The sequence below is a fragment of the Chroicocephalus ridibundus genome, chromosome 1 (assembly GCF_963924245.1).
Source record: "Chroicocephalus ridibundus chromosome 1, bChrRid1.1, whole genome shotgun sequence".
NCBI classification, from domain to species: Eukaryota; Metazoa; Chordata; class Aves; order Charadriiformes; family Laridae; genus Chroicocephalus; species Chroicocephalus ridibundus.
Window position 1 is genome coordinate 121,811,240 of NC_086284.1, and position 12,475 is coordinate 121,823,714.

General features: G+C 45.0%; 1 protein-coding gene across 1 annotated transcript in view; it reads right to left on the reverse strand.

Moving 5' to 3' along the window:
* Positions 1–7,587: 7,587 nt before the first annotated feature.
* Positions 7,588–12,475, reverse strand: part of CD96 (CD96 molecule) — a 65,277-nt gene continuing 60,389 nt past the window's right edge. The window contains exons 14-17 of the mRNA XM_063319277.1: positions 12,072–12,152; positions 11,330–11,419; positions 10,024–10,147; positions 7,588–8,952 (exon numbers count right to left, since the gene is read on the reverse strand). Of these exons, the coding sequence (XP_063175347.1) occupies positions 8,844–8,952; positions 10,024–10,147; positions 11,330–11,419; positions 12,072–12,152 (404 nt within the window). The 3' untranslated portion in view covers positions 7,588–8,843. The remainder of the gene's footprint in view (positions 8,953–10,023; positions 10,148–11,329; positions 11,420–12,071; positions 12,153–12,475) is intronic.

The following is a 12,475-nucleotide window of genomic DNA, read 5'->3' on the forward strand; positions in this document are numbered from 1 at the left end:
TCGCCGCGGGTCGCACCACACGGGGCTCCGGCTGTCCCGCTCGCCTGCAATTCTAACCCCCCGGCCCCGGGCCCGCTGGCTCTGCCTTGGCTGTTGAGGGCACCAGCTGTGAGGCTTTGGAGGTACCCAGAAGTTCCGACCGCCACGCTGGGGACGTGCGTGGCATGCACTCGGGGTGCAGGCATGGCTGCCCCGGGTAGGCCAGGAAATGGCGGGGAGCCTGGGTTCCGATACTCACCCTGCAGGTTCCCATGTTCACCTATTCTAGTACCAGAGAAACAGACCACAATGTAGAGGGCCGACGCCACAGTCCTAAGATGTCGGATGGTCAGTAAGTGTATTAGCCGGAGCAATTCACGTGCTGCACCTGACAAAGAGTCAACACCACGGCGGAAGACCTAAGGATCAAGATGTGGCCGCCTCAATGCCTTCAGCCTGCTCTTTCAGCAGCTCCCTGAGAGCCTCACGCTCTGCCTTACACTGCATTTAGCTGTTGGGTAAAGCGTTCTGTCCAAAATAATTTATGGATTTGCTGTGATACACAAAATGGATCTTCTAAGATATGCTTTTTTTTTTATGTGTTATTACATATCTTTGAAGGGTAACGCTTTGTGAGCAAGTTCTCTTTTTAACTGCTTCTTACAAATATATGCAAACATATTCTTTCCATACTCTTCACATGGGACATAAAGACGACTAGTTATACAACACTGAAGCCTACTCATCGTATGATAGTGGAAAAAAAATTCTGCTCTGAAAGATAGTTTTCCACTGTCAAATGACTAAAGGCTCAATATTAAATAGTAAGGGTATATATTTCATGAGGCCCCTGTTTTGTCTGTATGGAAACATTTGAAAATAAATAGTGTTTTAAAATAAATACTATTTAAATATTAATTTTTCATTGTCCTCGTTTGAGGTAAAACAGAACCAATTTTCTCTTCAGTAATTTTGCTTTGCAGCTAAGCCTCTTCTAACTGAACTCTCTGAAATTAACAGTGTATTGTGCAGACACTGTTCTCTCCCAGAGTGATAAGACCTGATTGTTTCTAATTTATGCCAAGGAATGGTATGCACAGAGGCTCTTGCTTGTACCTACTGCTATAACAACCGAAGTCAGCTAACTTCATTATTTGCCCTGTTGGAGGGTCGGAAATGGAAAAGCATAGAGGGGTCACACCTGTGGGGAGGAGGGGAGAGGACAGGTGACCCAAAACTGACGAACAGGGTATTCCATCCCATCTGCCTCATACTCAGCATAAAAGCTGAGGGAACAGAGGATCAGCTGTCTTTCTTCAGTGGCCGACGTCTGAGGAGGACTCTATCTGTTTCTCTGCCTTTGATCCCGATCTGTGCGTTCTTGACTCCAGACCCGGAATCCAGTTCCTATTCATCACTGAGTCCAGTCGTGACTTTCCCAGTGCCCGCTGGTGACATGATCATCATCCTGGGAGCTTGATACAGTTTTGCATATATTGTATATATTTCATTATTTTCTTTTTATTATATTATTAATATTTCATTGAAGTAGTTTAGTTTCTTTTAAACTCACAAGTCTCTCTCTCTTCATACTCTCCCTGACGGGAGATGCTCTCCCTTTTCTGAAGGGGGAGAGGTCAGAGAGCGTGTGTTGTTCGTTTCGGTGGCCAGTCCAGCCCAAACCATGAGATTCATTTGACCTATTAAAGTTTGCATGTTATTCATAGAATGCTTTAATTAATACACAGTAAAACTGCTAATTGAAGTATATAATTAAAGTAAGTATAAACTTAATGTATCTGGAAATACATCTATGTTAAGTATGTATTTTCACCTAATACAACCAGAATCTATATCCTTCCATAAATTTGCATTTTCCTTTTAAAGAAAAGGAACAAGGATTTTTTGCTTTTAGAGCTTCGATATCGAACGATCTTAAAAACAGTGCAGTTTCAATACTAGCTTTTTGCAAAGCATTCCTGACCTAGGACTCCTCATTCTCAAGGATGAATATAGGTTTGATAGGCATTCAACTGTCCTGCGGCCCTGCTCCCCTTTCCCGTTAAGACCATTTGGTACACTTGCCTCTGATGTAGGAGAGAGCAGGCCACGCTATGCAAAGTGACAGGCATGGGACCATAAACATATTCTCTTGTGATTAAATTCGTATCTTGAACCAAAAGAAGGATTATTATGTGGGAGCTACAGCATTTTCCGCTAGTCACACTAATGGTCTGTATTTCCTGCAAGTTTATCTTCTTTAAATCACTACTCTCTTTCTCATGTTTCCCACCATCACAGCCTGTGGCTGCCCAGCAAACCCATGCGTGTGAACACCTTAGACACAGTTGTCAGCCACGGATGTTTTAGTGTAACATAGGGGTAGCCATTTCACCAAGGCTGGTATGTTCTTGAGGACATCTTTGTGTCTTCGGGGCAGTATTGCACTGTGACCAATGAAACTGTAAACACCAAAGCTGTAGTCTAGAGCCAAAACTAGTAGGGTTGAGCACTTACATGGTACTCTTGGTGTCCTTGGCAGGCCCCGTCCTGCATTTCCCATCTTTCAGATGACATAAAGAAGATGGAATCTGTGTGGCAGACAGCAGAGTCTGAAGGGGAGCGGGTAGGGTGTGCTCTGGTGTGGGAAAAGGCGTTTAATTGCCACTGCCTAGGGCAGTAGCCTTTACCAGGAGAGTAGGTCTTAGCAGTCCTCTGCCATCTGATCAGCTAGCCCCCCTAAAAGCTGGAGTGGGGAGAGTCTCAAACCTGCTCCCTTCACAGCCTTCCAAAAGTCTCTGACTCTTTGCCATCACTTTTTAATAGTATTGGAGCATGTGGCAGCACCAGGGTACCCCAGTGCTCCCGCAGTACAGCGACTGTCTCAGCGGCTCACAGCTAGTTTCAGTATCCCCACACCGTGATGTGCAGCATGAGTACACCCTGGCTCCTGCGGTTAAGATGGTTTCTAGATCTCAAAGCTGCAAAGGACATTAGGCTGTGTGGGATGCTGACAGCTCAGAACCAGAACGTTGAAAGGAGGAGGAGGAGGTGCATCCGTTCAGCACTGCAGGGGGAGACTTCAGCTGTGAGCGTCAGATGCGATGCACAGATACTTGCCAGCAGTAGTGGCCAGCAGAACTTTCTTAGGGTCCAAAAATCCTCCACGTGCTTTTCTAGAAAAGAGGAGCATTAATCTGCCTGTTCCCTTCCCCAAAACCTCAACCTCTTTCCGTCTCCACAAAACTCTGTAATTTTGTTATGTAATCAGTATCAAACCCTGCAATGATGAACATTAATTGCAATGGCCAGAGGGAACAAATGTACATTAATAATACAATTTTATTTTCCGCAGACTAAACCCACAGATTATATGGGGTCTTGTCACTTGAGACTGTTCAAATGCTCCACTTCAAGCATGTGTTTAGGTGGCTGCAAAAACGAATGCCTAAGCAGGCAGGAAAAACATCATACTACTAACCTATTTTTAAAAAAATTCTATATCGAGGTCAGTAGGTTGTTGTATTTTTCCACGTTTCTGGAGTATTCACGTATGAATCACATTCAGGAGTGAGGATGGCCGACTAAAACTTTCCATTTTTCCACTACTATCCATTTTTCCCCATGGATTATATAGCCATATTTATGCCTTATGTGGATTTACTGAAAGAGCTCAGCTATTCCCTTGTGCCTCGGTGCAGAATACAAGCCAATGTCATGGGCAGCCCAGACGATCTAGCAGCTCAAATCCCATTCCCATACCCTTAACCCTCCTATTTTCAAACATATAATAAAAAGATTAGCTGTGAGGATCAGGCTGATGCTATTTAAGCACTAAGAGGCATATGGGTTTTGCTGTTAGCCAATTCCAAACAAACAAATGTGCTTTATTTCAATTTTAACATGTGGTTAGGTTGCCACATACAGAATATAAAGCCAGAATAATGAACTTTTCTAAGTGCTTTAAAGCAACTGAAAACAAATTGATAATATCAAGTGCTAGCTACGGGGAGCTCAGCCTCCTTCTCTTGACCAGGTTGAATACCCTGATAACACGCGTCCCATTATTCAACAGGAGGCATTGCTACTGTTAAAAAGCTTTCAGTTAATGTTTTCAAAATCTTCCATTTCAGTCCAAAATCTACTGTGCCATGTAAATTCCAAATCCTTACACGCAATTTATCCGCAGACAATAGATCAAATAAGTTATTGAAACAGCTTCTGTGTCATCAGCGTGTTTTAAAGGTCACTTTGCTACTGATGAGAAGAGAACTGCAGGATTCACTCTCACAGAGAGAAGCTAATTGCTCAACATTTCATGTAAGTATACTCAGACTCTTCCAAGCTGTTCATTACCATTTTCACCCTGACTGTAATGGAATTATTTAACATTTAAAACCATCAGACACACTCAATCACAAAGCTCTGCAGACATCACTGCATTTAAAACGCCGCTACTTCAAGCGCAGTAGACCAGATCGCGGTGTTCATTTCCCATTTTACATCAAGTCAGAAAAACACCGTGACTATCACAGCACTTTTTGCATTTTCTAAGTCTATTGCAAATATTTGATGCCTATCGTATAATACACTGTTTGTGATACTGACTTCCCCCCCCTTTTTCTGTCCACCGCTCATAGTCTCGGTGTCGGCTCATATAATATATTACCTGTTTCTCGCCTTTGTTTGCTTGTTTCTTTAAGCCAAGCCCTGGCATCTGTGAGTCGCCTGTTTGACAACAGCCAGCTATTCAATGCTTCATTTACACCACATGAGGGTGTTTCAAGCTGCGTAGGATGCCAGAGTTAATTTGAAAGTCCTCCTGTTTGGAAAGGAACCAAGGGGCAAACAGACACATTTTTTTCCCACTGGTTAAAAATCTTACCCGGGCAACCTGGTAGAGGAGACTTTGAAAGGACAGAAATAAAACATCGTACGCTAGAAACGAGATGGAAGAGGAGTTTTAAAGACATAATCCGATGTTCCCTGAAATCAAATAATCTTTGCTGAGGACTTCCCTGGGCTTTGTCTTGTCCTTAAGGAATCATTTTAAATATAATATCATTTCATATTATTTCCATTAAAATCTCCTTAGACAGGATTAAGTAATCATTATCCCCCTGCAGAGCTTTTTAGAAGCTTTCCAATGGCTTATTGCTCAAAGTTAATTGCAGAGTCAGGAAGAATTACCTACTAACATGAACAATAAATAAAACAAAATTTCTCCTTCATATACTGCTTCTTCTGGAGTTTTAGTCTACACAGATCTTTCTAATGCTTGCCTGCCCTGATAAATCTAGCACAGACTACGTAAGGTAACTAATGCCCTGCTCTGGTTAGCAGGTATAATTTCTGTACACAGCTTTTTAAAACAAACACGTACATGAAAATGAAGCCGGAGCACTTCATGAAGCTTTCAGCACAGCTGCAATGAAGAAAACATCTCCCTGAAAGAGAAAACTCTGTGGGTCCATATTAAGATGGGGTGTTTCCCCAGGAAATCCCAGGCAGCAAAGCCTATTATCAGCAACTCTTAACTAGTGGGTCCGGCTCTAGGATGGCCGGGCAGCCTGTGCTCTCCCACAGCCTGCTCCCAGGCACCGCCAACGCTACCGCCTGCATCGCAATGGCTCGAGCACACCGTGCAAACTATAGGGGTGCTTCTTAAACAAACAAGCCAAGCTTAATTAATTTACAGGACCAAAAAGTGCCTTGTAAGAGAAGCCACCGCAATGCTGTTTAAAAAAGGAGGGGTGATTCAGAGTGAGGCAAAAGGATTAAGGCTCGGTGGGACGGCTGTCAGGCATGCCAGGACCAGGGCATCCTCTAAGCTCGCACTGTCCCCTCTGCTGTCAGAGGCTGAGGACACCCGCCTGCCCCACACAGCCCATGGGCTTAGGGCTGGCAGCTGTTCCCTTGCCCTGGTTAGGGGGCCCAGCATCGCAGAGACACGAGCAGCAGGAATACGGACTTGGGAGCGCTGTGAAAAGTCACTCGCTCCACTGAAGTCCCTGGGCCCTGCCACGGGCTTCACAAGGCACATTAGTAACTGAAAACAAATTTCTTGCTTTTTATCCTTCCCCGCCCTGCAACATTTGCTGTCTCCTCCGAAGCAGGTGAAACCACTCACACACAAAACCACCTTGCTGCTTAGCTTCCCAGTGTGTTGCTTTTACAGCTGCGTAATGCACGTATTAAAGACCACATGCAGCAGAACCAGCTAATTTCACAGAATGACATTTGTGTTTTAGGTGACCTCAGCCTCTGACTCGGGTCTGCTTCGCCGGTTTCATTGTGTCATGCCTTCAGCAACGTTGTGCTCAAGGCTCTTTTCAAAAATCTTTTCTGTACCCAAAAGATACAGAGTTTTGGGTATCTTTCAACACCTTAGTCTCACAGAAAAGCTTGCAGCTGACACTCCCATGGCAATCTTCTAGCACCTGATAATTTCAGATTTAATCAGGGCCAAATTCTTCTCGAACCCAAATCCGAGCTGAACGATTTAAACCCACATTACTGGGGCGGTTGGTGCCAAAAAAAAATAAATAATGGCTTGAGAAGGTTTTGGAAAGACGGGGGCTGGCAGGAGAAGCCGCTACACCCCCGCGCTTCCCCGACCCCGGCGGGACAGAGCTGGGGGGACGCGGACGGGGACGGGGACGGGGACGGGGACGCGGACGGGGACGGGCGGGCCGGGATCGGTCCCCGCTGGCCGCCGGCTGCGGTGCGGCAGCGCCACCTGCTGGTCGATGGCGGCAGAATTTGGGAGGTCTCCGAGGAAGAACCGACCCCGCCGGAGAGGCCGGAGAGCTTTATGTTGGTGATCCAGGTTTATGGAAGCGGCGTCATCCGTGGGGGAGGGATGGATGGATGGATGGATGGGTCAGGGATCGGGACAAAGCTCCCGGTAGCACTCCTTGCGGCCCGGCTGCATTATCAGGCAGCGGCGGAAATCACGGCAAGCCTCAGCGCTTCCCAAGGCACCCGGCAAAACATCAGTGTCGGAGGGAGCATCTCTGACCCGAAGCAACCGAAGGGATTTAAAATATCCGAGATGACAAAATAAACCCTCTTCGACAAGTATGCTACAGCCAGTCATCCTTATCTAATGATGAGGAAGAAAGTCCCAGCTCTCCCTTGGAATATGGCTATCTAACAATTTTTTTTTTCTGATTTCTTTTTTTTTTTAAGAACAAACTGCTGCCTTCTTTTGCAGTGACTGATAGTGTGACGAAAGTTAAACTACTTTGCTTCTACACCCATACAGACAAAAATCGCTTAAATTGATATTGGGTCTTCCACACATGTAAAGCCGTATAGTTTTGTAGGAAGGAAAGTGTTTTCTGTTCAGCACAGATAATCCCTTAGTGATGGATTTAGAACTGCTTGTGCTATAAGGTAAATAATACAACACATACTTCAAAAAGGTCTGTCAGATCATTCTTTCCAGTAAGTCATTCATTCATCTAAAGTCCCGGGAAATACGGTGCTCTGAACTCTGATACTCATCGACCAGTGTTTAGCAGTAAATAAAGCAAATCCCATTCCTAAATCAGAATACCAATTTTAAGCTTGACATGATTGAATTTTAGTTGATTCGCACTAATTACAGAAATGCCATTGTGGTAACAATACATTTTGAAAGCAAGCTTGGTGGGACAGTTTCTTGGCTGGCTGAAAGTAACGTAAGACCGCGCTGCTGCCAAAAGCTGTGCTCCTGCTGCAGCTCTTGTGCCTTGCATTAGTGACCACGCTGCTGCTGGCCTGGCTGAGAGCTGTGCAGTGGGCTAAGCTGATTCCACCCTCGTCACGGTCATTTAGTCATTAGTGTCAGTGCTAGGAAATATGCAGCTCGGGCATGGTAAGTGTAACACTGGATCGTCCCTTCCACAGGGAAGCAACCTGGGAAACTACCCCTGAGATCTTGAAAAATGCAAAGATAGCAAATGACAGAAGCTCTTTAAGACCAAGGGAGAATAAAATGATTGTATTTCTTTTTTTTCTTCCTGTGTACCATAAATATGATTTCCGAAAAGCAGACCCAGGTGTAATTACTGTTTCAAAGGCACGGCACTTCCAAAAGAATGGGCATTTCCATTAACTTTAGGGTCCTTATTCACTTTAGTCCTTAAGTCTCTGGTCCGCAGGTGGCTTGTACATGAGCCCAAAGTTGGCTTGTTCTCATGACTTCTCCAACAGCAATTGAGTTTTCTTCATGGACACATCCACCAGGCCTGTGCTGTGCTCTTTCGTCTCACCAACCCCTCCCCGTGATCCTGCGCTGCAACCCCGGTGACGGCAGATGCAGGCTATTTTCTTTCCGTGTAAGGTGCTGATTATTTTTTGTTTGGTATCACAGTGATAGGAAATTATATATCAGGTCAGATTAGTCAACATTTGCATGGTAAAAAATAATCATTGTAAGAAGGGCTCATGTAGATATCAAAAAGCTTGTGTTAAGCCAATGGTTCCAGTATAATCGCGGCGTCCACACGGCAGAGCTGTCGTCTTTATACACTTAGTAAAACAAAAAGCTTCAACACTCTTCAGTCAGGCTGGTGGAGTGATGTGTTAATCTGCTCCCATTAACGAGACAGCAAATTCCCAGTTGATCACCCCATTCAAATGAAGCACATGTAATCTCAGGGTGACACTCACAACGGTGTTAACGTAATGCATACATAGAGATAGGCGGGATGAAGTAAGTGTCCTCAGGAGTGCTCAGCTTCCAACATTAATGTCATTTAGGCGCTCTGAATTTTAATATGGGTCATTAACAGCAAACTTCTGTAATCACTGTTTTAAAGACAGAGCCTTTTAACTGTGTCAGTCTTCTGTGCACTACACAAGGGGTGTAGGCGACGTTACAGGTTTTCCAGTTCGTGGCAGGATGGGGGGGTCCCATCAGACTCCACCATGGAGGTGTACTTTATCGGAGGTGGCGGTGGCTTGAAAGATGGAGGTCTGTTCATACTGAAATAGAAGAGAGAAAACCACGCTATCACACAAAAGCCGTATAAAAGACTGTTGTAAAGTGTTCACAGGAGGAGGTAGATGGACAGTAAATCATTAGAAGAGCACCTGCCATTTGCTCTTACATGCTGCGACTTCCCTGTTTCTGTTCTATAGCTCCAGCACACCTCCTGGTACTTACTCGGCTTTCTCAGCTCCCACCTCATGATTTTACTTTATTCTTGCTTTAAAAGAACAGATCATGGTCCTGGTGAACCATTCAAAACCCTTGCAGAGATCTTTTGCTCACACTGCTCCCTGAAGTTATATTTAAAGACTCATAATGGGGTTTTTGGCAATTTATAGGCCAAGATAAAGAAAGGTCCCATCCCAAATCAGTGAAAAAAATCAATCCCATTTTTACCTTCGATAATGCAGGATTTGCAGTCATGTTTTAAAAAGGTTTTCTAGAACCACAAATGATTCATTATCACCATGATTTTTCAAACATTTCAGTCACATTACTAAGTTTAAAAATAATTGGCTCTTAGATACTTAGATACTTGATCAGTAGATCTCCGAGTGCTTTAGTAGGGAATTAAACTTTGGTGCTAATTACAAACTCAATGCTTCTTTGACTGGGATTAAGTTTCAGGTAGCCTACTTTCACATATATTATTCACAACCCAAATAAAGCTGCCCTAGAAGTACAATTTCATTAAAATTTGTCCTCAAGTAACCATGCAAAATGAGAGAGTAAAAACAGCTAGCAGGGAGGCTAATAGAAGTAGGGGTCTCTGAGGAAAAAAATTGACTTGTATTCTTCCCTCACACCCTGAAGTTGCACCACAGCTCTTTTTTTTACAAGTTTATATTATAGATAATCCACAGAACAGATGAAAGGACTGAGAACGCTCCACATTTCATGCCTCTGTATGAAAAAAACAGCATTAACAATCCATGTACTTAAAGGTCTTGTGTGCTATGGGTGGTCTCAAATGAAAATGTGTAAATCCAAACAGCTGGGTCAGAGTTTGTGCTGTCCCCTGTGCCACCCCTCCCACCCCTGCGGTTCCCCTCCTTAGTACTTACATCTCTTTCTGGTACTGACACCATTTCCTGATGCCTAAAGCTATTAGAAAACTGCAGAAGAGGAGCAGGACGGCTACCATTGTTGGCCAGGGGAAGCGACTGGCTTTCGCGTTCTTCATGCCACCTGGAAGGGACACATGAGACAGAGCTCAGCCGAATGTCCTCTGGCGGAGGAGGGAAATCCGTGCTTGCTGCCTGTGGGTCACTTCTTCCCCCGGGCACAGTACGGGTGACAATGCAGCCCCAAATCAACACCTGACTGCCAGGTTTCTTGGCTGAGGATCTCAAACTCTGAGCGCTGCAGCTCTAATTTGTGAACTTAGCCTGCTTTTGTTCTGACTGGGTTTGCAGGCTGATGTCAGCCACCCATCAGTTCACAGGATGAGATTATTCAGGCACAGCCTGGCAACTGTTTCATCCAAAACCCATTGATTTTCTCTGTTCCCCCATGAGCTTCTCTGAGAAGAGGAACCATGTCACGGTGCAGCCAGGCACCGCTGCCTACCCCAGCCCTCCTTCTCACTGGCTTATTTTTCATGCTGCTGGCACCAAACCCTGATGAAACATCTGGCCAGGGGTGCAGCTGCCTTTTGGCGTGGCCTCTTGCTGGTGGCACAGCATCCCTGCCTCACCCCAGCTGCCTCTCCCCACCATGGTGCTGGGATCCCCCCACTGCCGCGCTCCTGCACAGCCACCCTCAGGGGTAGTGGTGGCTGAAAGAGGTGCCCCTGGGGTCCCGGCTGTGGGGAGGAAGGAGAGGAGGAGCACGGTCCTCTTACAGCCACTGTGGAGGGTGCAGCAATGTGCTGAGTGCCAGAGAGGGCTGGAGCACAAGAGTCACTGGGTGAAACTAGTGTCACCTCCCATTGTGCTGGCGTCATGACCCTTTGCAAGGTTGGTTATACCGGTGCATCACCCAGCCTGGGTCTTAGCTAAAGTGTCAGCCAGTGCCGCAGCCACTGGTGGACTGCGTGGATGTGGTGGACTGGGCACTAAGTCCACCATGCTCTGTGAGCCATGACTGGCCCCTGGGGCACAGGAGTGTGACTGGCCAAATTTTGCTGCTGGAAGAAAACACACACTGGGGTGTTGCTTGTGGATGCAAGGAGAAGGCAGGAATGCCAAAAGCCTGCAACAACCCGCGGTGTGGGGACACAGCAGCCGTGACTCCTCTTTTCATCTCTTTTCCCTTTTTTGAACCCCCCTGGTCAAACGTAGACAATGCTCCAGGTTTCACGCTTCTCTGCTTTTCTTTCTTACTGCAATGGCATGCTGAAAGAGGAGGATTTGTAGGATAATGTCTCACCAGTACTATTGAGCAGACTGCTGGTAGTAAAGAAATCTTTCCCTCTGGTAACTGAAATTGGCTGATCTGTGATGCTGAAGGACAGGTTACCTATAAAGATACGGGTACAGAACATTTTTAGTAATTTATTTGTGTGGTTTTTTTAAATGAAGGTTGTGTTTTGAAGCCACAGTTATTCGCTGAAAATCAAATTCCAGAATCAAGGTGTCAAAATTCACTTGGCAAGACAGCTACATTTTTGGCCTACAACCCCGTGTTAGACAAAAAATGTGCTTTTGTCAAATTAAAGACTATTAGAGGAAAAAAAGAAAAAAAGGAAGGGAGGAAGGGAGGAAGGAAGTATTAGAAAACACCTATTAAAAAGTTCCAGCAAGCCAGCATTGAGCTGCACAGTGGTCTGGGTGAATGATAAGCTTTTTACCTCTTTGATGGTAATGAAAAAGCTAAAGATATTAAGTGGCTTAGCAGCAACACAAAGAGTCTGCCTCTGCCGTGACTGAGTGAAACCTCAGTCTCCTCTGTCAAGAATTGTGTCTGAACCGCAAAATCGTCTTTCATCTGTTTGTAGACAGATATTTTGCCTTTCCTAATGCAGCTAAGCCACCTACGTTTAAGATCACTGCTGCCTAAGGATACATTCCTGTTATTTCTAGCTGTCTCTGTGTTCGCATCTTCTGAAATAATAGCTAAAATATGTGACTAGACAATGGCACAGCGTCCCCAGAACTGCCACGGCACTTACGATGCACCAGGGTTGTATTCTCGGAGGAGCGCGTGGCATTCCTGAGGCTTTGAGGGGATTCGGTGGTGGAATCGTTCAAATCTGCACAAAAAGAAATAATATCCTTCAATTGTCTTACTAGCCTGTACGTGGCTGCTTCATTAGGCTTAAGTGTGGTTATTTTACACCCTTAGCTTTTCTCGGATGCAAACAACAAATGAAACAACAGAGATACCTGTAAGTCTCTAGTATAATTGCTGATTTATAAACCCAAGAAAAAAAATAATCCATTGTTTAAATGATGTAAAAATGTAAGCGGGAAAGTCTCTTTCTCATGAGAGGCTGGTTCTGATTGAAACTGAGCACTCAAGCATGTGTGTCTGTGTGTGTATATATATATGTACGTATTAAAAAGCCCTACCAAA